This window comes from Pseudonaja textilis, chromosome Z (genome assembly GCF_049901715.1).
Source record: "Pseudonaja textilis isolate UNSWEBS1 chromosome Z, rPseTex1.2, whole genome shotgun sequence".
In the NCBI taxonomy this organism is placed as follows: domain Eukaryota; kingdom Metazoa; phylum Chordata; class Lepidosauria; order Squamata; family Elapidae; genus Pseudonaja; species Pseudonaja textilis.
In genome coordinates this window covers 105,940,991-105,965,006 of record NC_142008.1, presented here as the reverse complement: position 1 = coordinate 105,965,006, position 24,016 = coordinate 105,940,991, and the positions used below count along the sequence as shown (strand labels likewise).

Below are 24,016 nucleotides of genomic sequence, written 5' to 3'. Positions count from 1 at the left end.
TGATTTTTTACAAAAAAATCTAACTACTAAAACAAATTTTATCTTAACTCTGATTATCTTGATTACAATCATAAGGCATGTTTGCTTACTGAAGAGCTGCAACTGATATCATACCCTTGAACTTTAATTAATACAAGAAAATTGAAACAATATGGATGTAATATTTATGCTTAAAACACTTATCCAAAGTGGAAAGATCAACATTTATTTTAATCTGCGTTGAAATCATACAATTTATGATTAAAAGTTCTCCAAATGATAATGAATGGAAATGATGTTAAGAGTGCTTCCTTTTCTTCTAAGGTTGTGATCTTTGTGACCAGAAATGGATAACAACACATCTATGTTTCTTCTCTTGGAATTATCAAACATTCCGGAATTTCAGATTATCTATGCCTCTGTATTTTTGATTTTGTATTTAATTACACTAACTGGGAACTTCCTGATTATCTCTGCCATCATTTTTGATTCTCACCTTCACAGACCAATGTACATTTTCCTAATGAATTTAGCCCTGCAGAACATTGGCTCAGTTTCAGTCATCATTCCCAAATCCATTTTCAATTCATTTATGAACAAACGACAGATTTCTTATTCTGAATGTGTAACTCAAGTTCTTTTATTTTTATTCTTTGTAGACTCTGATATTTCTCTTCTTACTATCATGGCATTTGATAGGTATGTTGCTATCTGTAATCCTTTACAATATGAAATGATAATGAACAAAAAGGCCTGCACCCAAATGGTTGGCAGCGTGTGGATTGCTAGCCTCTTCAATGCTGTATTAAACACCACTGGGACTTTTCTTACTCCTTTCTGCTCTAATATTATCAATCAGTTTTATTGTGAAATCCCACATTTACTGAAGATTGCCTGTTCAGATTTATATATAACTGAAATTGGAGTTGTAGTATTTAGCATTACATTAGCATTTGGTTGTTTTGTCTTCATTGTTGTTACTTATGTGGAGATCTTCCTTGCTGTCCTGAGAATTCCTTCTGTCCAAGGAAGAAAAAAGGCTTTCTCCACTTGTTTGCCACACCTAATAGTCTTTTCCATTTTTTTGTTTACTGGTTGCTTTGCTTATCTGCGTCCTATATCTGAGAAGCCATCATACCTTGATTTTGCCATTACAGTAATGTATTCAGTTATCCCACCAATGATGAATCCATTAATCTATAGCTTGAGAAACAATGACATTAAGATTGCTCTGTCAAGAATTTTCGCTTTGAGGTCACTTATATAAATGGGAAATATTAAGAGTATAAAACTGAAAGGTAGGATAAAGTAAACATCATCCCACAACTTCACACCTTATTGTATTAAATTGGAAAAGCTATGATAATACAATTTGACAATAAAGCAAATGAAATATTACTATGTCTCTTCTCCTACAGATTACTTAACAAGTAAGAAAACAAAGATAGGAATATACTCTTTCTCCAATGTCAGATAATGCTTTCTTTTTTGATTGATTTCATTCATTTTAAAATTTCATTTTTAACCTCAGAATATATGGGGCAATCAAGGAGCGCTGGTCAGAGATTCTTCAAACAATTGCATATTCTCATTGAATCATGTAGTTGAACATAAAAATAGTAGGGAAAGACATAGCTGTTCCAAACAAGTTCCATATAAACAAGTGCCATATATCTATCTTAGAAATCACATTTTCCCCTTCATTGCTAGATATGTATGATTTCACCAGCAATGCAAAATATATTCTGTTGAGTGCTTAGTCACAGGACAGAAATTCTATTTCTTTGATCAAGAAATCCACTTTGGGGGCAGAGGAAGGACAGGAACACGTAATTTCTTTAGGCAAAATCTCCTTTGCCTGAACCTTCCCCACCATCCTTTGTTCATCATGTCTCCCCAGAAATAAAAAAGTTTTGATCTTAAGTTGATTATTTCATATTAAAGAGTCCAGTGAATTGTTCTCTCTCTCTCTCTCCCCCTATTTCTCCTGCTTTACAATGCTTGTAGACATGTAGGCCCCCTTCAAAGCCAGACAGTAGGTTATTATGTTTTCCATGCTGTAGTAATGTATTTTACATATGGGAATCATTCTTGTTTAAATTTGGTTAAACTTCAATTTTGTATATATACTGTTAGCTTTACCCTTGTTGCATGTTTTCCACTTTTGAATTCCCAAGCAGATACTGCTGGAATTCCAACATTGAACAACATTTTATGCTTTCTATTGTAAGGATTTGTTGTTGTTTTTAGTTGCAAAGTCATGTTCAACCCATTGTGACCCCATGGACAACATTCCTCCATGCCTTCCTGTCCTCTACTATCCCGCTCCCAGAGTCTATTTAAGCTCATGCCAACTGCTTCAGTGATTTCATCCAGCCACTTTGTTCTCTGCTGTCCCCTTCTTCTTTTGCCCTCAATCGTTCCCAGCATTAGGCTTTTCTCCATTAGGATATATCTCATTAGATTATTATATTCTTTGATACATTTTTTTTCCAAAATTGTATTTAGTGAGAAAAGTTGTGGTTTCATTTCAAATTTAATTTCCAAGATTTCTATAGTATACTCTAGATTTCTTTTCAATACATTTGAGGGCTTTTTCTTTTTACAGATCCACCACATCTGATAGAATGTTGTTTCTGTTTACTACCATATAATTTTTCTATCTTAAATATTATTGATAGAGTTGTATATCAACTGTAGAACATGTATATCAATTTTCCTTTAGATTATATGTATATGTTATAGAGATTTAATCCATAGTTCTTTCCAGTTTTGTGTGACATCTGTTTCTTTAAAACGCTGCTTCCATTTTGTCATAAAATTTTTGTTTTGTCCTGTCCTTGTATTATATCTAATTAAAAGTTTATATGTGTGTCCTAGGAGGTGGTGATGGTTTTGTATGAGTGTTTCAAAATTTGTGCTCCAGACTATGAGCCTGCGTCCGGGAGCCGTATGGTCTACCGGGAGTCTTAGTATGGAGAGGTAAGGCAGATATGAGGATTAGGCTTCCCCAACGGTTTGGGCAAGGCTGAAGAGAAAGAGATTTTGCAGGAGTTAAGTGTCAGAGTGGAGCCAGACTAGGCGAGAAGCCTGAAGAGGAGGCTTTCTGCTCTCCTTCTCCTCGTTTTTATACTTGTTTCTTTCTTTCTTTCTTTCTTTTTTTTTGGGGGAGGGGCAGCCACCTGGGGCGACTGCATTATCGGGAACGACGGAACGAACCTCTCCCGGATCCCCGGAGGGCTTCCTGGACGAGGTGCCTCCGGACCTGTCTGGTTCCGATCGGTCAGGAGGCCTGTAGGGAGATGATTGGTAGTACCTGGGGAAGGAGGAAGAGCGGGAAGAACCTTGGCGAGAAGAGGAGAGGAACCTCTGAAATCAGACCTCCTAGCAAGAGAAGGGAGATATTTGCGCTTGTTGCGGGTCTCGCCAGGAATGGGTCGAGAACCGGTCCAAATAGCTTCCCCCAGAGATGGGGGCTGATGCTAGCTTAGCCTTGTTTTTTACGTCCGCCTGCCAGTGGCGGAGCCAGAGAAGGCGACGGGCAGTAACCTGGGACGAGATGGCCTGGTGGAGAATTTTGCAGCCTGGAAGGTGGCGTCTGCAGAGAACTCGGCTGCGGCCAGGATCTTGGCAATATCCTGGTGCGCTCTGAGATTAGCTGCGGGGACGTGCTGCTTGAGCTGCTGGAGCCACTTGATGGAGGTTCTGGTGAAAAAGACGCGGCCGTGGAGGCCCTGACCGCCCAGGCATCAGAGATGAGCGCGGCGCAGGGCCAGTTCAGCTCGTTTGTCCTCGGGCTGAGAGCTTCGAGGGACTCGCTGGGAGTTGAGCGGGAGGCCAGACCTACTACGGGCTCGTCCACAGGGGGATCGAGCAAGGTAGAGAACTGCGGTTCAAGATTGAAAAACCGCTTGTCCTGGGCGTTGGGAGGAGGAGGAGGCCCCGAGGAGGCTAGCTGCCTTGGGACCATGTCAGAGGATATGGGTGGGACAGGAATCACTTCGGTTTCCACCACAGGCTGGGAGAAAATGGAGTCGGGAGGAACCCCGATGCCGCTGGGTTGGGTGGGGGGAGGGTTCAGGCCCGAGGTATTCCTGGCCTTGAACAGGAGGGACCTAAATAGATATGGTTTAAACAGCCCCAGAAACGCGGGCTGGCCTGGAGAGAGGCCCTGGTCCTCCGACATGTCCCCTTCTGGGGGCCTGCTCCCGAGAGGAGTTCACTGTCTCACGACAGACCCCAATTCAAGATCCTCCTCGTCCCCAAAGAGGGTAGGGTCCCCAGTTCCTGGGCCTCCATCTCCTCCATCTCCAAGGGCAGGGTCAAGTCCCGTGGAGAGCTACCTGACCATGCGAAGTTGCTGATCCTCGAGCCTCGGGGCCTCAGGCCTAGGGGCCAGACCGGTCAGCTGCTGAAACTGTTGTGCTATCCCGTGCCGGATGGCCAGCTCCATCGCTCGTTTGAGATTTTCGGGATTTCCACCGTGGGGGTGGGTGAGGCTCCTCCGGGCGCAGACCTGCAGCAGCGGGGGAAGGTGGCCTCAGGGGCCTGTCCAGGCTGCGATGAAGAGGCAGAAGCAGGGGAGGAGGGAGGATGGGTGGAGGTAGAGGAGTGGGATTGGAAGGGTCCAGAGGCACAGAGCTTGACTCATTAGAGCATCTGTCAATCTCCTTTTCAAGGGCCCTGTGTCGCCTAAGGGCATCCCTTTGAGAGGCTTTGGATGTTTCCTGTGCTTGTTTGCGCAGGTGGTGAGACTTAGCCTTGGCCTTCAGTGAAGTGCCACGAGATGCATTGTCGTCTGCCATCTGGAGAGGAGAAAGGAGGGAAAGTTCTTGATTAACGTGAGGGTGATTAACAAGGCTGGACACAGCCTAAGCGAGGGCCGGAAACCCAGTACTGCGTTTACACCCCCTAGGTCAAGGGCAACAGAGGTGCTTTGCACGTTGTTGAGAAGTAGGGCCTAGCCCAGAAGCCATTTGCCAAAGATGGACGCCAAAAACCGCCCCTGCCAGGCGGACCGGGAAGGGGATGGCGGAGCTGCTACCTCCCTTGCTGGGGAGAGACTGTGTAGCCAGTAGACTCCTATATCTAGAGGGAGTACCAAGGCAGGATTGCAAGGTACCAGCAGGGATTTGGACATTCCAAGGATCTGCCCAGGAATCAAACACAATGCGGCCTGCAGGTAGGCCTCGAGCAGTGGCAGGCATCCCTGGGGCTACCAACCAAAAATTTTAAAGTAAAAGTGCCATCACGGGTCCTCGGACAGTTGCACGTTTGGATGCGGCCTACGTGAGAGGCCGGGTATCCTAAGCGCACGTTTCGCACCCCCTTTTGATCAAAAAATTTTTTGTATTTAAAATAGGAGGCTGTTGCACAGCAGGGCCTAGCCAGAAGCCAATTAGCCAAAAGTTGAACGCCAGGCAGCTACCCCTGCCGGACGGACCGGGAAGGGGATGGCAGAGCTGCTAACTCGCCTGCTGGGGAAGGGCTACAGAGCCAACTAACCTGGTTAGCCTGATAGAAACTAAGTGCAAACAGGCAAGGATATAGGCAGTCCGAGTCTGCCTATAAAACCTTAAGAAAAACCCTGTTATAAGCCTCTGAAAAATGGCGCCCGGCCATGCGGCCACACACAAGATGGCGGCGACTCCTGCCACTCCCAAGATGGCTGACGCCACAGGGAGCCCAAAATGGAGGCGCAATGACGAGGCAATCCCCAGCGGCGGCTATCACCCAGGAGAAGTTAAAAGGCCGGAGGCCACAAAGAAGTACCTGGGAGGCAGGGAAGCATCTCCCTGGGTTAGAGGGCGTTCGTGGGGGAAACGGCCAAAGAACAAAAACAGGCAGGAAAGAAACGATGCAGCTTCGCACGGAGCGAAAAGGCAGCAATCGGAGGGGGCAGCACTCGGCGCTGGATTCTCCTTAAAAGGATAGTGAAACAATTCCCCTTAGAAGAAAAAGGCTCCCTAGGGAGCTCAAACCTCAGTTTCCTGCGCTGTCTGAGAGTCCAAGTTGATCAAAAAAAAAAAGAAAACACAAGGTGCTAGAACGACCAGGAGCAAAAGGAAAACCAGCCTGACTGCCACGAGGCTGAGCAAAAAACTGGGGCGCGCCCGGAGGACCACGTGATGGTGAGAGGCGTGCCTCAATCTCAAGCTCAGCCTGTGAGAGCCGAGACTGGAGCTCCTCCCAACCTGGACACTCGAGACAGCTCTATGGAAAATATATTGTTCTTCATATAATTATCTCCAACATGAAAAGTATATGACGAAGAAGCTAGATATGATTGCTAGTTTTTTAAACTGATATATATTTATAACAGTGGTGGTATTCATATTTTTTTTGACTATTGGTTCTGTGGGTGTGGCTTGGTGGGCATGGCAGGGAAAGAATACTGTAAAATCTCCAGTTAGAGATGGTATTTGCCAGTTCTCCAAACTACTCAAAATTTCAGCTACCAGTTCTCCAGAACTGGTTACAATCTGCTGAATACCACCTCTAATTTATTTTGGAATTTTGGAAATGCTGACAAGTACATGCACAATAATTTCTATTGAGAAAGAGGTCTATCTGGAAAAATTCAACAATAATAACAAACAAAATCAACAATACTTATTAATTAAAGTCTACATTAAACATACTATAACTTTTAAGGTGCATTATTTGTTTATTTTTTATTTATTTTATTTGGTTTGTTAATTGCTTACAAGATAATAAGTATAAGTAAAAACATAGTTATGAATATATGGATACATATAAGAAAAATAAAAGAAACAATAGGACAGGGATGGTAGGCACATTGGTGCACTTATGCACGCCCACTACAGACCTCTTAGAAAAGGGGTGAAGTCAATAGTAGAAAGTGCTTTTTTAAAAAAAGAAAAAAGATCTGGCTATTGTAGTACCCTTTTTATACTTCTGGCCTATGTTCTACCATGTAATAATAATTTGTTCTACTTGTAGTACAATCCTAATAACATAGGATCACTTGAGCCAGCTTCTAAGAATCCTAATTTTATATTTAATTTTTTTTCCAGTTTTTCTGTCCTAAGGGTTCTATATGTATAACTCTATGAATATAAAATCCTAGCTTGGTAATATTTCTAATTATTTTCATCAATATTCATTGAAGAAAATGTACAGAGAACATTTTCTAAAGGAAAGGAGCCAGAATAGTTCCAGGCAAATTAAATATTTTTTGCTAAGGAAAAAAACCTAACAATTCTGGAATATGTGTAACATCTGTTAAGTTTGTAAGACAGAAAGGGAAGAGACAGGGACAGGGAGAGAGGAGTGGAGGAAGGGAGGAAGAATTATACAAGGACCATCTAACTGTCTTTAATGACCAGATATGAATTTCCATAAATAGCTTTTTCTATCAATGTTTATTCACTTTTTAAAGAACTGCTTTTCCCTTTTCTTTTAAAACTAACAATGTGATCAGAAATTAGCTGCCACATATCCACCTGTTTTCTTACTTCACACCTGCTTTCATGTTGCCTAAATACAACTTTACTGGGATTATTTCAAAATTAATATATACTTTACCACAGGGACATAGAAATGTATTTTTTCTATACAAAGATAATGAAATGGTTGTGTATTTAAGAAGGGGTGATATTATTTTTCAAAAATACTATCTCGATCTTCTAGCCATCTCTCATGATGACCATCTAGGTTTCCCAAGCCAGACTAAAACTTGTTTACTAAATAGACATCCTGACTGATTTTTTGGTTTTGTATCTAAAGTTTAACAACCCCTCAATCTGAAATATCTCTAACATTTCCTCAATCTCTCCTAGTCCTTCACTATGTGACCAGTGTCCAAATGACCGTTTTTCCTCAGCATATATTCTGAGATATGCTGATGTTTCCAATAGTGTTCTCTATTGATACCTATTGATCATTGTATAATTTACTGATAATTCAATAATGGCAAATGTTTCCTCTTGGAATACTTTTATCAAGTACTGGATGTGTATGTTTGTGGTCCCATAGAAACAATTGCAATCCATAACAATGATATATTTAGTTTTTATTGTTTTTATTACTGGCAACAAATAAAAAGTTCCATAAAGATCCAGAAAATGATCAACAATGAAATCAAATCATTCCCAAAAAACCAGTTATACTTTAAATTTGAGGTATCACTGATATTTTCTAACATATTTGTTCTAGTCAATGTCATATTTACATATGTATACAATACTACTACTATTCTTCAGAGAAAAATACTAGGTGTTTGTGTATTTTCCATATTACATAGCTATAAGAGTTGTCCATTAACCATTGGCCTATCAACATTCATCTGAGCACTGATCTGCTTTATCCATCTTCTGCACGTTCACCTAGAGGATCTGCATGAATATTAATGAATAATGCATTTGCATTTGCTCAAGTAAAATTCTTTGCTCAATCCCAGATTGGATTGGATCCCAGATCCTGTGAAGAGTTCCATAAGATATATGGTATTTGTGATAAATCCCTACTTAAAAGTATTAGCTTTATAATATCCTTTTTTATTAAATACACTTCAGTCTTTGGCAGGGCTCTGACACTACAGGATTAAAAGCCTTCAATTATAGGATTCTGGTTGTTAGAACAATGGCTAGTGCTGTGTTTGTTAGATCTATCCAGTTATGTTATTGGACCCATGGGCTTTGATTCCAGACTTCATTTATCTGTAATTTCTGCTGACCAGTTGCAGCTTCATCGTATACAGTATAGTCCTGGTTTATAAAACCACTTAGATTATGCTCCTGTTTGTAGCCAAAGAAGAAAATTAACTAGAATGTTGAACCGATAAAGGTGTTTATGCAATCATTTAATCTTTTTTTCTTTTACCTACAGTGAATAATAAGGTGGAATGTCCAACACAACCAGAGTAAATGCATTTCTCCTTCTTGGGTTTTCTGAAATACGGGATCTTCAGATTATATACAGTGTGATTTCTCTTGTCATATATTTAGGAGTTCTGGTGGGAAACAGTCTTATTATTATTGCCATAGGTTTTGAATGCCACCTCCACAAACCCATATATTTCTTTCTGATGAATTTATCTCTTGCGGACATAGGGTTTGTTTCTGTCACTATTCCTAAACCTATATTCAATTCACTTTTCCAAACACAATGGATTTCTTATTCTGAATGTGTCAGCCAAATATTTTTCCTTCTCTTCTTCATGGCAAGTGATTTGCTCTTCTCACTGTAATGGCATATGATCGGTATGCTGCCATCTGTAGTCCTTTATACTATGAAATTTGGATGAATAAAGAGGCCTGTATCCATACGACAATCATTTCATGGATTACTGCTCTTTTGTGCGCACTGTTGCACACTGTTGGCACCTTTACGATGACCTTCTGTTCAAAAATCATTGATCAATTTTTCTGTGAAATTCCACTGTTACTTAAAATGTCTTGCTCTGATAGTTATGTTATCGAAAGTGTGGTCCACCTCATTGGTGCATGTTTATCATTTATATGCTTTTGTTTTAAAAATTTTTCATATGGACAAATCTTCAGAGCAATGACAAGAATCGCCTCCATGCAGGGAAAAAAAAGACATCTCCACTTGTCCACCGCATTTCCTTGCAGTCTCCTTATTTCTTTTTACAACTTCATTTGCCTATCTGAAGCCTATCTCAAACTCATCACATAGTCTTAATTTGGTAGCTTCTGCAATCTATTCTGTGGTTCTACTACTGATGAACCCAATCATCTACAGCTTGAGAAATAAACAGATCAAAACAGCACTAAGGAAACACCTTTGTTGTGATAAGGCTCCTTTTCATGTCCACTAAAAATCATATTTCGTTTAGGTTTAATTAAACAAATAGACTACATTCTGATTTATGCATGATTTCTTGCTAAAATAAAACAAGTATTTGCACCAGGAAAAACATTATACTGTATGTATAAAAAAATATGTTTTCACTATGTAATTGATCCAGTCTTGTGTGGTTTGTATTGCTATTTCTTGATGTAAGGTTGGGCAAAGAAAGACATAAAGGTTTCTTTTAAAAAAAAGCTCTATATTGATCTTGCCCTTCCCCCAAAAACAAACAAACAAACAAACAAATGAAGGGATTTTATGAAAAAAATTATCTACCATCATTAAAGAATTAAAGCTATCAGAGTTTGTTACTGGTATCAGAGTATATATAGCAATCATTGAGTCTGGATTCAAGAACATGCCAACAGGTCTAAACATTCCACAAACAATATTTTATTTATATATATATATATATATATATATATATATATATATATATATATATATATATATACACACACACACACTATATAATAGTATAAAATGTACAAATTTGATGTATGGATGTACATCAGTTTTCTAAAAGGGTTAAACATCAGATTAGAAACCAGGAGACCATAGGTACTAGTCCTATCCTAGGCACAAAGCCAGATGGGTGATCTTGGGCTAGTCACTTTAACCCCCGGGAAAGAGGCAATGGCAAATCAGTCCTAAAAAAAAAGTTGCCATACTTGCAGATACTTGTCTCCGTAAATCAGACAGAATTGAACTGGGGGTGGGGGGTGGGGTGGTCACAAAGATGTCATGAATAATTAATTTATAGCCTTAAATTGAAGGGTTTTTCTAGGTAAGATAGAAAGATAACTCTTAGACTGGAGGTTCTGATGTGTTGAAGTCATCATTCTAAAACTCCAACAGTCACATTAATAGATCAGTAATTACAATAGCATCAATATTCTGTACTTGAATCATATCAATAAGATGAGCTTTCTATTGCTTTTTTCCCAGGAAATAACATGTGCAGTGCTTGTTATTTGTCTTCTGGAACATTTACCGAGGACCACAGATTTGAGAAAAAAACGCTGCATAACAAAATACAATAGGGCTCTCCAGTACTAAAGGTTATCAAATTTTAAAAAGAGCAAGATGATACTCTGTCAAATTCATCATATATAAAATAAATTTAAATCTTTATAACTATGTCTTAACCATTATCATATAATTTTCCACACAGAAAGGATTGGCTATACAGGTAACAATCTTTATTCCAACGGATGCACACAGTCAAGACATGATCAAACAACTTTTTTTTTTCAAATTTCAGCTTCAAGATGCTGGAAAAAAATAATTTCACTATAAAAAACTGGAATCTCCTGTCCTTAACATAAATTACTTCTGGTGCTAATTCACAATGTTATTCAGTTTGTGATCAGCATTTCATTTCATGTTATATAGAAGGTTAATTTTATTTCTATCTGTAAACTGAGTCTAGAGAAACATCAATATAGAATTTATTTATTTCTGTTCTCTGCCATTTCAGTGTTTATAAGGTAAATGTGCTATAATAAAATAAAACTCAAAATATTCTATAAAAATAATATATTGCATAGAATGATATACTGTATTATACCTTTCATTAGCTTGCAATAATTATAATAATTTTTATTTATATAATAATTGAATACATAATTTTAATTGAATAAAGAAAAATAAACTCATCTTAAGATAAAATATATTCATAATGTAGCTTTAAAGTGCTTAATATCTAACTAATTAAAAGATATAAAACTATTCCTAAAGGAATAATTAATGTTAATTTTCAGAAGTTCTCAAATACTTGGAAAACTGGATAATTAACGTTGATTATAATAATTGGAAAGCAAGATATTTCCAAGGACCTATGTGCTTTGTTCACTCTATTTCTCTTTAGAAAAACTAAATATATTTCTGCTTAAGATAACTTTTTTTCATTAATATATTTGAAGATAATAATTAAAGAAGATAAAAATACACATCTATGTTATGTTAATGTTTACTGAAACTGACCTAGGAATATTTAAACATTTCTCAAATAAATAGATGAGGGGGAAAAAATCTCTTATACTTTGATGTCATTCTCCCAAAAGATTAATTAAAAGTTTGAAGACAGCAATATAGTTATATCCCTGTATGTATATAAATAAAAACTAAAATTTAAATGGTTTTTATTTTTCTTGAATATATAAAAAATAATTATTTTTTAAAATGTTATTGATGTTTGTTGTATTCACTGAGAGGGGTAAGGAGATGAACAGAATCACATGCAAGAATACATACCATAACAATAAAATCTAAATTTCATAAATTCTATGGAAAGCCATTTAACATGTTATGTCACATCTCAAGTCAGTAATTGTTCCAATTAGTGCTGTGAATAATATTCCAAGTATTTCAGGTAATTTGGCACAAGATGGAAATTCCAAAGACAAGAAACTGTCTTAATGAGTTACATTGATGTATGAAAATGATTTAGAGTTTGCTCTGCGTGAAAACAGATGAAGGCTGATTAAGAAGCTTTAAGAAGCTTAAATTAGAAGGTTTTGAAGTTTTGTATTACAGGAAATTTTTCTTATGATGCTGCTGGTGAACAGGGAACATGGAAAGTATGCAAAATATGTTTCTGAATATATATGCAGACATATAAAATGAAATATGCACAAAAAGGAAAAAAATACAAATCTCCGTATAAGAAATACCATAGGTGCATTTTCTGATTAATAATAATGTGTCCGATATTGACATTAAGACAAAATGGGGAACATTAGGAAAGGATCCTGAACAAGCTGACTCAAGTTAATTTCTATGAAGCACTTCACCTGTCTTCATCTCCTCCTGATTATGTCTCATTGCAAAGATCAGTGGAAAAAAAATCAAATTTGTGCAGGTTTAGAAGGGCTGGGGAATGTTAAGAGGACTCTTAACATTCTCCAGCCCTTTTACATGCCTCAAAGACTCTTGCAATTCTCCAGTTGGAGGAAAACTTTTCTATAGGCAAGCTGAAGCATTTTTCAAATTTTGTAAGTGCTAGAGATATTGAAGAGGGTCTGAAATAATTCATAGCCTATGAGGCAAATAAGTAGACCTCAAGAGCCTGTCCATTTTGGTCATTAATCATGAGGGTCATAAAGCAGGTCAGTAAAAATCCAATGTTTTAATTTGTTTGCAGAGGTCATTAAGCAAATGTTGTGGTCATAAAGTGACTACCATCATAGTTAAGTGAGCATCACAGTTGTTAAATAAACCAATGATTATGAAGCCAGTTATGTCCCAGACTGGAAGTAATTTGGTTTTCAGCATCATTATTGTAAAAAAGAAACTATGATCACGGGACCACTAGATCCTGCAAATAACCATAAATGCACCCCAGTTGTCAAGTCCATGTAATGTAGTCATGTGATTGCAGAGGGGCAACTGTCAGAAGTTTGAATTTTGCTCATCAACAGTTTTCCAGACAGGTTCGTCAGAACTTTGAACATTCGCTAAGTGACTAAGTTGAGCATTCCCCATATGCTTTTCAAACAGTTACTTAGTTCTATATTGTATAACATGAGTGGGCCTAATAAAGACATGTCAGTAGGTTAGTAGTGCAGATATGCCTTTTATTGATTGGGTGTATGGATTTGGTGTGCTGTGGCAGATTGCTTAGGATAATCATCCACTCACCAATATATCTATTTGAGAATTAAGCTAAGCAATAAATTGTGCCTTAAAAATTCATTTTCAGGCCCTTCGTTTGCATTTCCTCCCTTTCATGTCAGTGTTTACTCCGGAAGACTGCCTGAACAAATCTTTCAGTTTTTGGGGCAAAATTACAGAAGTGTTTTGCCAATGCCTTATTCCTAGGGTGAGGGAGTGTGGCTGCCCAAGGTTGCCCAATTAGTATGTTCTTAAGATAGGACTAGAACTCATGGTCTCCTGGTTTCTAGTCTGATACCTTAAAACCTACAGCTCTCAGAATAACAGAATAACAGACTTGGAATGGACATTGGAGGTCTTCTAGTTCAACCCCTTGCTCAGGCAGGAAACCCTATACCATTTCAGACAAATGGTTGTCCAATGTATTCTTAAAAACCTCCAGTGTTGAAGCATCCATAATTACTGAAGGCAAATTGTTTCACTGAGTAATTGTTCTAACTACCAGGGAATTTCTTCTTAGTTCTTGGTTGCTTCTCTCCTTAATTAGCTTCCATCCACTCTTTCTTATCCTGCCTTGAGGTAATTTGGAGAATAAGTTGATTCCCTGTTCTTTATGGTAGATATTGAAACACTGCTATTATGTTATCCATAGACCTTCTTTTCATTAAGCTAGACTTACTCAATTCCAGCAACTATTCTTTATATGTTTTAGCATCCAGACCGGGGGTGAAATTCAACCACCTCACACCACCTTGCGTGGAGTGATAAGAACAATTGGGTTTGGTTCACCAAACCAAAAAATTGCCTCTGGTTAGCCTCACCCATGCCCACCCAATCACACCCGTGTTGGCAACAGGGATGATACCAGTGGCAGGTGGACTGATGGGCATGGGGAGGAAGAGTAGCATGCAGGAGATTGTGGCATCAGGGCCCTTCTCAGGTGTTTCCTGGCCTGTGAGGAGAGGGCACTATCTCCCATGCCCCACTCAGGAGCCACAAAGCATTCATCACCCCTCTGGCACCTGCCAAGCCTCTTCTCTACCACACTTCTCTTCCTAGCCAGAAGTGCTTGCATGTCCAGCAGGAAGGAGGAGGCTTAGTGGGTGCCAGAGGGGCAGTGAGTGCTTTGTGGCCTGTGAGAGGAGCCCAGCCAGCAATTTCCACAGCAACTGGGGAGAGCCAGCCCATTGGAACTGCTTGTGCCCACTTGACCCAGCTGACTCAACCACCGGGAGCTCAGGCTATGGAGAAGGCATTGTAGGGATCCCTGTCCATCATGACTTTCTTCCACAGTGGGCCCATGACCACCAAGTGCTGGTGCTGTACAGGAGGAGGAGGGTGTGGGGAGAGAGATAGGGGAGGCACTGCTTCTCTTCCTGTTGCCAGAGATCCTCCTCGCCTCTTTCCCTCTCCGGTCTAGCAGCACACAAAAACTTTGCTTCCCCCCAAAAAGAGTGTCAGAGAGAGAGAGAGAAAGGGAGAGAGATGAGAGAGTGAGAGATGAGAAAGGATAGAGAGGAGAAAGAGAGAGGTGAGATGAGAGAGAGGCCAAGTGAGGTTGACTTGGCCACACCCACCTAATCAAATGACCACCAAGCCACACCTACAGAGCTGGTAAGGAAAAAAATTGAATTTCACCTCTGCTCCAGGCGCTTAATCATCTTTGTTGTTCTTCAATACAGTTTCTAGAGCCTTTTTCACAGTGTGATGAGCAAAACTGGATGCAATATTCCAAGCGGGATCTTATCAAGGCATATTAATGGATTTTCCACTAGGATTCCAAGATCCCTCCCACTATTACTATTGTTAAGCCAGGTACAACCTTTACTATATCTGTGTATTTGGGTGTTTTTGCCTAATTGTAGAACCTTACTTTTTTTTTACCATTAAATTTCCTTTTGTTAGATATGGGCCAGTGTTCAAATCTGTCACAATCCTTCTCTATCTTAAGCCTATCTTCTGGAATGTTGATTATTCCTGCCAGCTTGGAGTCATCTGCAAATTTGATGAGTTACTCATCTATCCCCTCATCTAAAACATTGATAGAAATATTGAGGATTACTGGACCTGAGACAGAGCCTTGAGATACCCCACTGCATACTTCCCTCCATGTAGATGCAGTTCCATTCAGATATTAAGTACCTTGCAATGGCCGAAGAAGGCATTTTATGGCCATGATTTGCTGTTGTTGGATTACTCAAGTCTGTTTGGATCCATTTCAGAAGATGCTCCTTTATTCTGAAAGTGAAACATCTATCAGTTCTGCCAAAGTAATTGTCTGTGCGGTTACAAACACATTGGTAAACACAATGAATTTTGGCACTGATAGGTTGTGCTTCCTTAGGCTATTCACAGATTTGTTACTTGATTATCTTTTCCAGAATCTTTCTAGGCGTTGTTGTCAGCTGACAAGTCTGTAGTTTCCTGGATCCATTTTTCCCCTTTTAAAAAAATGGGAACTACATCAGCCCCTTTTCAGTCCTCCTCTGGTAGTTTCCTGGTGCTCCAGGATCCTTGAAAGACATGGTTCAGTGTTTCTGAGATCACACCTGCCAATTCCTTCAAAACCTTGGTTTTGTAGTGCGTAAGAACTATACTTACCTCCCTGTGTATTTTAACTAAGAAATCAAGATATATATTTTATCCAAAACTTTTGAGCAAATACTTATTTGTACAATAGGTTAAATGATAAATTATAATTATAAATAAATGACTAGGATTTGAGGCAATGTGGTTCTTCTCTGTTGTGAATTATTTTATGGAAAAATATTTATTTTTAGCCATCTTTCTCCACTTATGACTCAGGGTTAAAAAACAAAGCATTAAATACCCCCCCCCCCAATAATAATAACAACAAAATGGCACCCAAGGACAATACAATTCAATATACATTCAGTTATTTTTGTTTTGTTAAAAAAACAGAATTAAGTTTACCATTAATTATAGATATTCAGCAAATGATTGACCAATCATTCTGAAGGAGGATTATTCATCAAAACTTTCAAGAGTGGAAAAATGGGATATAAATATAAGAGTGAAAACAAATAATTCCAATTCATTGTCTTTGTGTGTTATACTGGTATTTCCTATCCTTAAATCCCTGAAATGATTTGCCATGAAATTTTGAGATAATCAAATACTTTTGATATAAATAATAGCAATGAAAAATTACCCCAAAACATTTTCTTCTTTTTCTCTGTAGATAATTCTTCTTTACAAGGGGAAAAATATCACTGTAATTATTGTGTGCTGGTCTCCAGGGAGATTGATAAATTTAAATTGCTATCTTTATGAATACAACTTTTGAAATAACAATCAATGAAAGGGGTACATATATGTCTCTCTATATATCTATCCACGTATTTGTGCCTTCAAACCAGTGACAACTTCTGGTGACTTTCTAGAGAGTGATTGGCCTAAAAGAGACCAACTTTCTAGAGTGTGCTTAAAATAGGACCGGAACTCATGATCTCCCAGCCTTGACCACTACATTTGACTGACTCTCTCAAAGAAAAATAACAAATTATATAAGTAATTAAAAAGCAACTGGAGGTAAAATTAAATCTATATTGAAAAAAAGTTTTACAAAGGATTCAGAAAATTTTATCGAATTCCATTTCTGCTTAGAAAACATAATTATAAAATATATTAAGAGATAGGAATGTATGAATATATATTATGTGTATCTCCCTGATTTTGATAGATATGATTTAGTTTTAGCATTATCCACAGTCAGCCAAAGAAAAATGTAAGTATTAAAGTAAAAATGTATCCCTTATTACATTCATCTTTGTTATGGATATAAAGATAAAATAATAAATGTAAGAATTTACACTGAACTATTTTACTTATTTTTAGAATCTCTAAAATGACTCTTTCTTTAAACTGTATTATTTCTATTGTTTTGAAATTCAGCATAATCAGTTTTGTTTAACACTTTTTAAGTACTTAACACATGTAAAAATGCAATTGGTTCTTTTCTATTAGAGTCAAGGAGATTGATGATATTCAGAACTATTCTTCTTCATCATTCAATCACTTGTCTAATAGGATAATTTACCAGTATGTTGATAACTGAATTTTATCCCTTTTCAATCCTAAAATTCCTTTGCATTCAGGTGGAAACTGTCTTGTAGTTTCAGGTGACAAATAGATTATAATCATGTAAAAAGCAGTGTTCTATTGTGCTGTAAAGAATTTTGAGTGTACATTTAATTTCACGTGAGTGAATTTTGTATAAAAAAAGAGCATGAGTTGCAGTCCATCCTTTAGACTGTGACAACACAGTCTGTGCATAGCTGTTTCTGGCAACTGAGTAATTGTTTAAGGGATGTAAATAGTTTTCAGTTGTTACTAAGATAACTTAGTATTGTAATATTTCATCTATGACTATGTATTTGAAATTTCCATTTTGTTGCATATGGCTTGATAATTATCCACACATTCTGTACTATATATTAAACTTTAAAAAATGGACAGAAAGTATGAGTCAACATATTTTGAACTAAGACTGACAAAATGTACATTTTGATTGTAATATCAAAGAACAAGGTAACACATAAACATACATATATACACACAATTTTATATTGTACCATTTTATACTGTACAATATAAAAAAAAACATTACAGAAGACAGTTCAACCACAGGGCTTTGTAAGCAATAAAATGTTCCTAGCTTCTCTCAGGATGACCAAGAAAGTAAGGAATGAGAGAGGTTATCATTTGAGTTTTTATTTTATGATGAAATGTGTCAGATTCACCTTTACAGCTTCAAAATTATTGTTAAGATGCTAGTTGTCTCAGTAATCACTTTAAAGACTAATAAAAATGTTAAACAACATCTACAAGTAAGATGCAGGTAACTAATTGGAGTCACTGAATGGTAGGAGACTAATTTGGGCAGTGTGATATACAATTTTATATAAATGTATGGTATTCAGCTCTGTTTGGGTATTTTCCCACGTCATTATAGTTGTGCTTTTAAAGTTGCAGTGACATTTTGGCAGAAAGTCATCTGCTATCATCAGGCTTATGTATTATGTTCATCTGTGAGTCAGGCTTTAAATTTCCATTTAGAGTATAGCAGATAAACCTAGAATTTTCTTATATTCTCATTTTCAGTAAAGGGAACACCTACACACACAGACACACACACACACACGCACACACAGACCCGTTTTGCTATGCAATTAGAATGAATATTCATAATCATTCATATTATTTTATTCATCAATACTACATAAAAAGCCACCCCAAACTTTCTATAAAGGCAGAGCTTTTTTCCTTTCCTTTCTTTTTTTCTCTCTTTTTTTAAATAATTGTGTTAACCTCTACCATCATTTGATTGTATCCCCACTCTATCACATAAACTTTCAACATATATTTATTCACATGGAAATAAGGTATTTCTTTATGAAAAGATTTTCTGAGGTCAGCTGGAAATATTTTAAACTACTGTCATGTGTTTTTAGAGTTTCAATTGTAAAATACTTATTTATTTATTTATTTTATTTATTTTATTTATTTGTCAATTGTTTACGAGATAAGTAAAAGTGTATACATAATTATGAATACATGAAATGAGTACATATAAGAAAAATAAAAGAAAAATAAAAGAAACAATAGGACAGGGACGGTAGGCACGTTGGTGCGCTTTATGCACGCCCCTACAGACCTCTTAGGAAAGGGGTGAGGTCAATAGTAGACAGTCTAAGGTTAAAGTTTTTGGGGTTTGGGGAAGAAACTACAGAGTCGGGTAGAGTATTCCAGACATTGACCACTCTGTTGCTAAAGTCGTATTTCCTGCAGTCAAGCTTGGTGCGGTTAACCTTGAGTTTGTATCTGTTGTGTGTTCTTGTGTTGTTATGGTTGAAGCTGAAGTATTCATTGACAGGTAGGACATTGCAATGTATGATTTTATATACCATGCTTAAATCAGACCGAAGACGGCGTAATTCAAGGTTTTCTAGTTCTAGAATTTCAAGTCTGGTGGCATAAGGTATTCTACAACGAGTAGAGGAGTGGAGAACTCTTCTTGTGAAATATTTCTGGACTTTCTCAATTGTGCTAATATCAGATACGTAATGTGGGTTCCAGACTGATGAGCTGTATTCGAGTATTGGTCTAGCAAATGTTTTGTATGCTCTAGTTAGTAGTGTGATATTACCAGAGAAAAAGCTACGTAAGATTAGGTTAACAACTCTTAATGCCTTTTTGGCTATGTAGTTGCAGTGGGCACTAGCACTTAGATCATTAGAGGTGAGTATTCCAAGGTCCTTTACAGAGCTTGGATCATCAACAAGATCTTGACTATTCAGCTTGTATTTTATTTTCGGATTTTTTTTGCCAATATGTAAGACAGAGCATTTATTTGTTGAGATTTGAAGTTGCCATTTGTTTGACCATTCTGATACACAGTCAAGATCTTCTTGAAGGGTAGCAGTATTGTCTGTGGTATTGAACAGCTTTACATCATCAGCGAAAAGAACGCAGTTGCTCTTAATATGATCACAGAGGTCATTTAATGTAGAGTATGAAGAGAGTTGGTCCTAGAACACTGCCTTGGGGGACACCACTATTGACAGGTACAGAATTCGATAGGACACTCCCAATTTTGACCATTTGTTGTCTGTTTGACAGGAATGCTTCTATCCAGTTATGCAGTTGTCCAGAGATACCATAGGATTTTATTTTTAGTAGTAGTTTGTCATGTACCACTGAATCAAAGGCTTTACAGAAGTCTATGTAGATTGCATCTATTGTTTTGCCCTGATCAAGTTGTGTAGTCCATATGTTTTTTGTTGTGATTTTGTCTTTAAGAACTGTTAACTAACTGAATTTTAATGTAATACATTTTAAGACAATGTCCATTTTCTTTGTGAAATATTGTAGATTGTTTGTGTGCTTGTTTCTGAGTTATTGCTGATATTTTCTGGTGACAGATTGCAATAACCTTTTTATGTGATTCATATAAGTAAGTTTCTAGGTCTCCTTCCAAATTATTCACTTGAAATTTTAGTTCCCTTGGAATGGGAAGGCTAACCAAAATCAATGGTGACATTCTTGTTTGAAATTGAGAATAAATATTTTTGGACAAGAATAGGCTATAATTTGGGGGTCTATGCAGAGAAGCTTGGGATGAAAAAAAAGAAGATATTGCTATTGTAAGAGTCACTTCCAGCTAATACAGAAACAACACCAAAAAATGTTGCTTTAACACATATTAGACAGTACTTGTAGACTTGACATGCCCAAAAAGATTTCTGAAAATCCTTTTGGAAGCTTGGAATTGCCTAATTTAATTTTCATTTTCTTCTAGATACTATTCCTCTTAATAAAATGAATAATACGTCATCTCCTTCCAATTTTCTGCTCCTTCAATTCTCAACAGTCTGGGAATTACAGATTCTACACTTTCTGCTGTTCCTGATACTGTATCTGGCAATTGTCTTAGGGAACCTCATGATTATTTCTGCTGTTATTTTTGACCATCACCTTCACATTCCCATGTATTTCTTCCTGATGAACTTGGCTATTCAGGATCTTGGCTCTGTTTCTACTATTATTCCCAAATCTATGGCCAATTTTTTCATGAACTCTAGAAACATTTCTTACTCTGGATGTGCAGGACAGGTTTTCTGTTTTGTATCCTTTGTTGAATCTGATTTTTTCCTTCTCACAGTCATGGCATATGATCGTTATGTTGCCATTTGCCATCCACTGCACTATGGGATGGTGATGAATAGACAAGCTTGTGCACAAATGATACTTTGTTCTTGGCTAATGGGAATTTTCAATGGAGCAATGCATACTACAGGCACATTTGCAGTCTCTTTTTGCTCCAATGTTGTTGATCAGTTCTACTGTGAAATCCCACAGTTGGTCAAGATATCTTGCTCTGATTCATACCAACCAGAACTTACTATTCTGGCAATCAATATTATGATAGAGGGAATTTGTTTTGTCTTCATCATCATAACATATGTGCTGATCTTTACAACAGTGCTAAGAATCCCTTCTGTTCATGGAAGACAAAAAGCCTTTGCAACCTGCTTTCCACACCTCACTGTATTTTCTATACTTATATCCACTGGATGGTTTGCCTACTTAAAAGCACCTTCTAATATTCCATCTAGTTTGAATTTGGCACTGACTATGATATATACCTTTGTTCCACCTCTGCTGAATCCAATGATCTATAGCATGAGAAACAAAGAGCTCACAGTTGCCCTTACAAAATTATTTCTTTCAGCATGTTCTTCTATAGAAACCTATTTTAATGTTTCCATATCACTATGAGTTTTGCATTGGCTTAATCACTTTCATACACTGTGTTTTAGGGAGATTAAATATATTTTAAATAGGATATCACCAAAATTTAGGCAAAACCATGTTCCAGAAAGAATTTAAAAGTAATACAAGATTGAAACTTCTTCTGAATTGGGAAAATATTAAATGCCCTAATTAAATACACTAATTATAAAATATACATTGTTCTAATGTATTTATTTGTCCCCAGTGTTTTGGAAATGCAAAGTTGATGTTTTTAAGCTTTTGACTCTTCAACTCTATTTAATATACTTTATTCTCCTCCTCCTCCTCCTCCTCCTCCTCCTCCTCCTCCTCCTCCTCCTCCTCCTCCTCCTCCTCCTCCTCCTCCTCCTCCTCCTCCTCTTTCCTAGTCTATACCCATAGTTATACTGAAGTACTCCTTCAATCAAATATAGTTAGAATTATAAATGACACATATAATAAGGAAAATACATTTGATTATGTAGTGGAGGTACAGGTAACTATTGATTAACCAACAATTGTTTAGTTTTTTTTAAGATAAGCAAAGATTAAATAGGTGTTTCCTGGAGTATTCCTTGGAATATCTTTTTAAAAACTCTTTTTTATATTGAGCTGTAGCACAGTGTCTACTACAGCTCCTTTCATGCAAAACTGAAGTATTTAGCAAAAGAAAAACAAACAAACAAATAATTATGCTTTTGTTACAAAGACTTTACTTCTGAAAGTGAAGTCAACAAAGAAATTATCTTATAAAACAATCAAAGCATTATTTGTTCTATAGATTAAAGGAAATATAAACAAATTTCTAACCACATTTCCCACATAAACTTAAGGCTGTTAAAGTAAACCAAGCCCCTGAGAAATGGGTCCCCTGAGGAATATTACAAAAGTAAACATGGATAAACTTTGTTTTTATCTAGTATTCTTTTATTAAAAGAAATTGAACATTTCACTTTATCTTGAATACAGGAACATGAGAAAAGTATCTGAGATTTGACCTTCTATTACAAGCTCTGAAGTCTAAAAAGCTGAATGGAAAATAAATCTAGTATCAATGAATTCTTTCTGCATGGATTCCCTACACCGAGGAACTACGGATAGTTCACATAATTGTTTTTTTAATAATTTATTTAGTAGCCCTCATTGAAAATTTCATCATCATCACTGTCATTGTTTATAGCCATCAACTGCATTCACCGATGTATTTTTTTCTAGTCAATCTATCTCTGCAAAATCTTGGCTCCATCTCTGTCACAGTTCCCAAGTAGATGATGAATTCCTTGATGAGCACGGAAGCAATTTCTTACTCTGGATGTCTCTGTTAAGTTTTCTTCCTTGTTTTCTTCATCCTGTCTCATTTCTTTCTCCTCAGTGTCATGGCCTATGATCGTTATGTAGCCATCTGTAAACCACTGCATTATGAGACTATACTGAACAAAAAAGCCTGCATCAAAATGGTAACCAGTGTCTGGATGTGTGGGCTATCTTATTCAATGCTCCATACAGGAAATTTGTTCATGGTGAAATTGTGTTCTAGAATCATCAATCAGTTCTTCTGTGAAATCCCTCAGTTGCTCAAGATATCTTGCTCTGACTCTTATGCTGCAGAAGAATGGATACTCATTCTAGGTTCTTCTTTAGCATTCATTCTTTTTGTTCTAATTGTATTTTCATATGTGAAAATTTTTCAAGCAGTTTTGTGCTTATGGTACACAAATAAACAATTTAAAATATCTACAAATCTTACAGATATTTTAATTCTGTCCAAAGAATAATGTCTAGCTTATGGAAATGTAAATCTAATTTTTCTCTTCATACATTTTATTTCCAGATTTTACTTTGAAGTTATTCATTATCTTTATTCTCAACATCTTTGCACTAGTTGGAACCCCCATTTTGGGGGTTTGAGCCCCAAATAAATAGCCTTTATTGATGGCTATTCAGAATGTATAAACTGGAGTCATGTGGTCAGTAAGGAAAATAATTTTAATATTTTAATGTACAATGGAGTTAAAATATGCACTTTTAAATCATCAGGAAATAATGTATGACTCTCTGCTGTTGCTTATTGCTCTATAGCATCTTGTCACATGTACATCAAAGACATACCCTTTTTTAGTTAACATGAAAGCCTGAGATCATAATAGATAATCATAATATTCTTCTAGCTTGTATTTTCTTATAAAGAACAGAGATGTGCCAAATTGACAAATAATGTGAAGACTGAAAATAAAACAGACATTTTTGGAACAACAATAGAAAGAGGAGATATTGTGGTATAAAAGCCAGCAAC

General features: G+C 37.0%; 2 protein-coding genes and 1 long non-coding RNA gene across 3 annotated transcripts in view; all 3 read left to right on the top strand.

Moving 5' to 3' along the window:
• Window positions 1–24,016, top strand: part of LOC148124208 (uncharacterized) — a 465,649-nt gene that overhangs the window by 193,898 nt on the left and 247,735 nt on the right. The gene's annotated exons all lie outside the window — the stretch shown is intronic.
• LOC113448539 (olfactory receptor 14I1-like) lies at window positions 320–1,246 on the top strand. The gene has a single exon (XM_026719253.2). It carries the CDS (start codon window positions 326–328, stop codon window positions 1,244–1,246), a length of 921 nt encoding a protein of 306 aa, XP_026575038.1. The 5' UTR covers window positions 320–325.
• Window positions 20,752–21,729, top strand: LOC113448538 (olfactory receptor 14A16-like). The gene has a single exon (XM_026719252.2). It carries the CDS (start codon window positions 20,770–20,772, stop codon window positions 21,727–21,729), a length of 960 nt encoding a protein of 319 aa, XP_026575037.1. The 5' UTR covers window positions 20,752–20,769.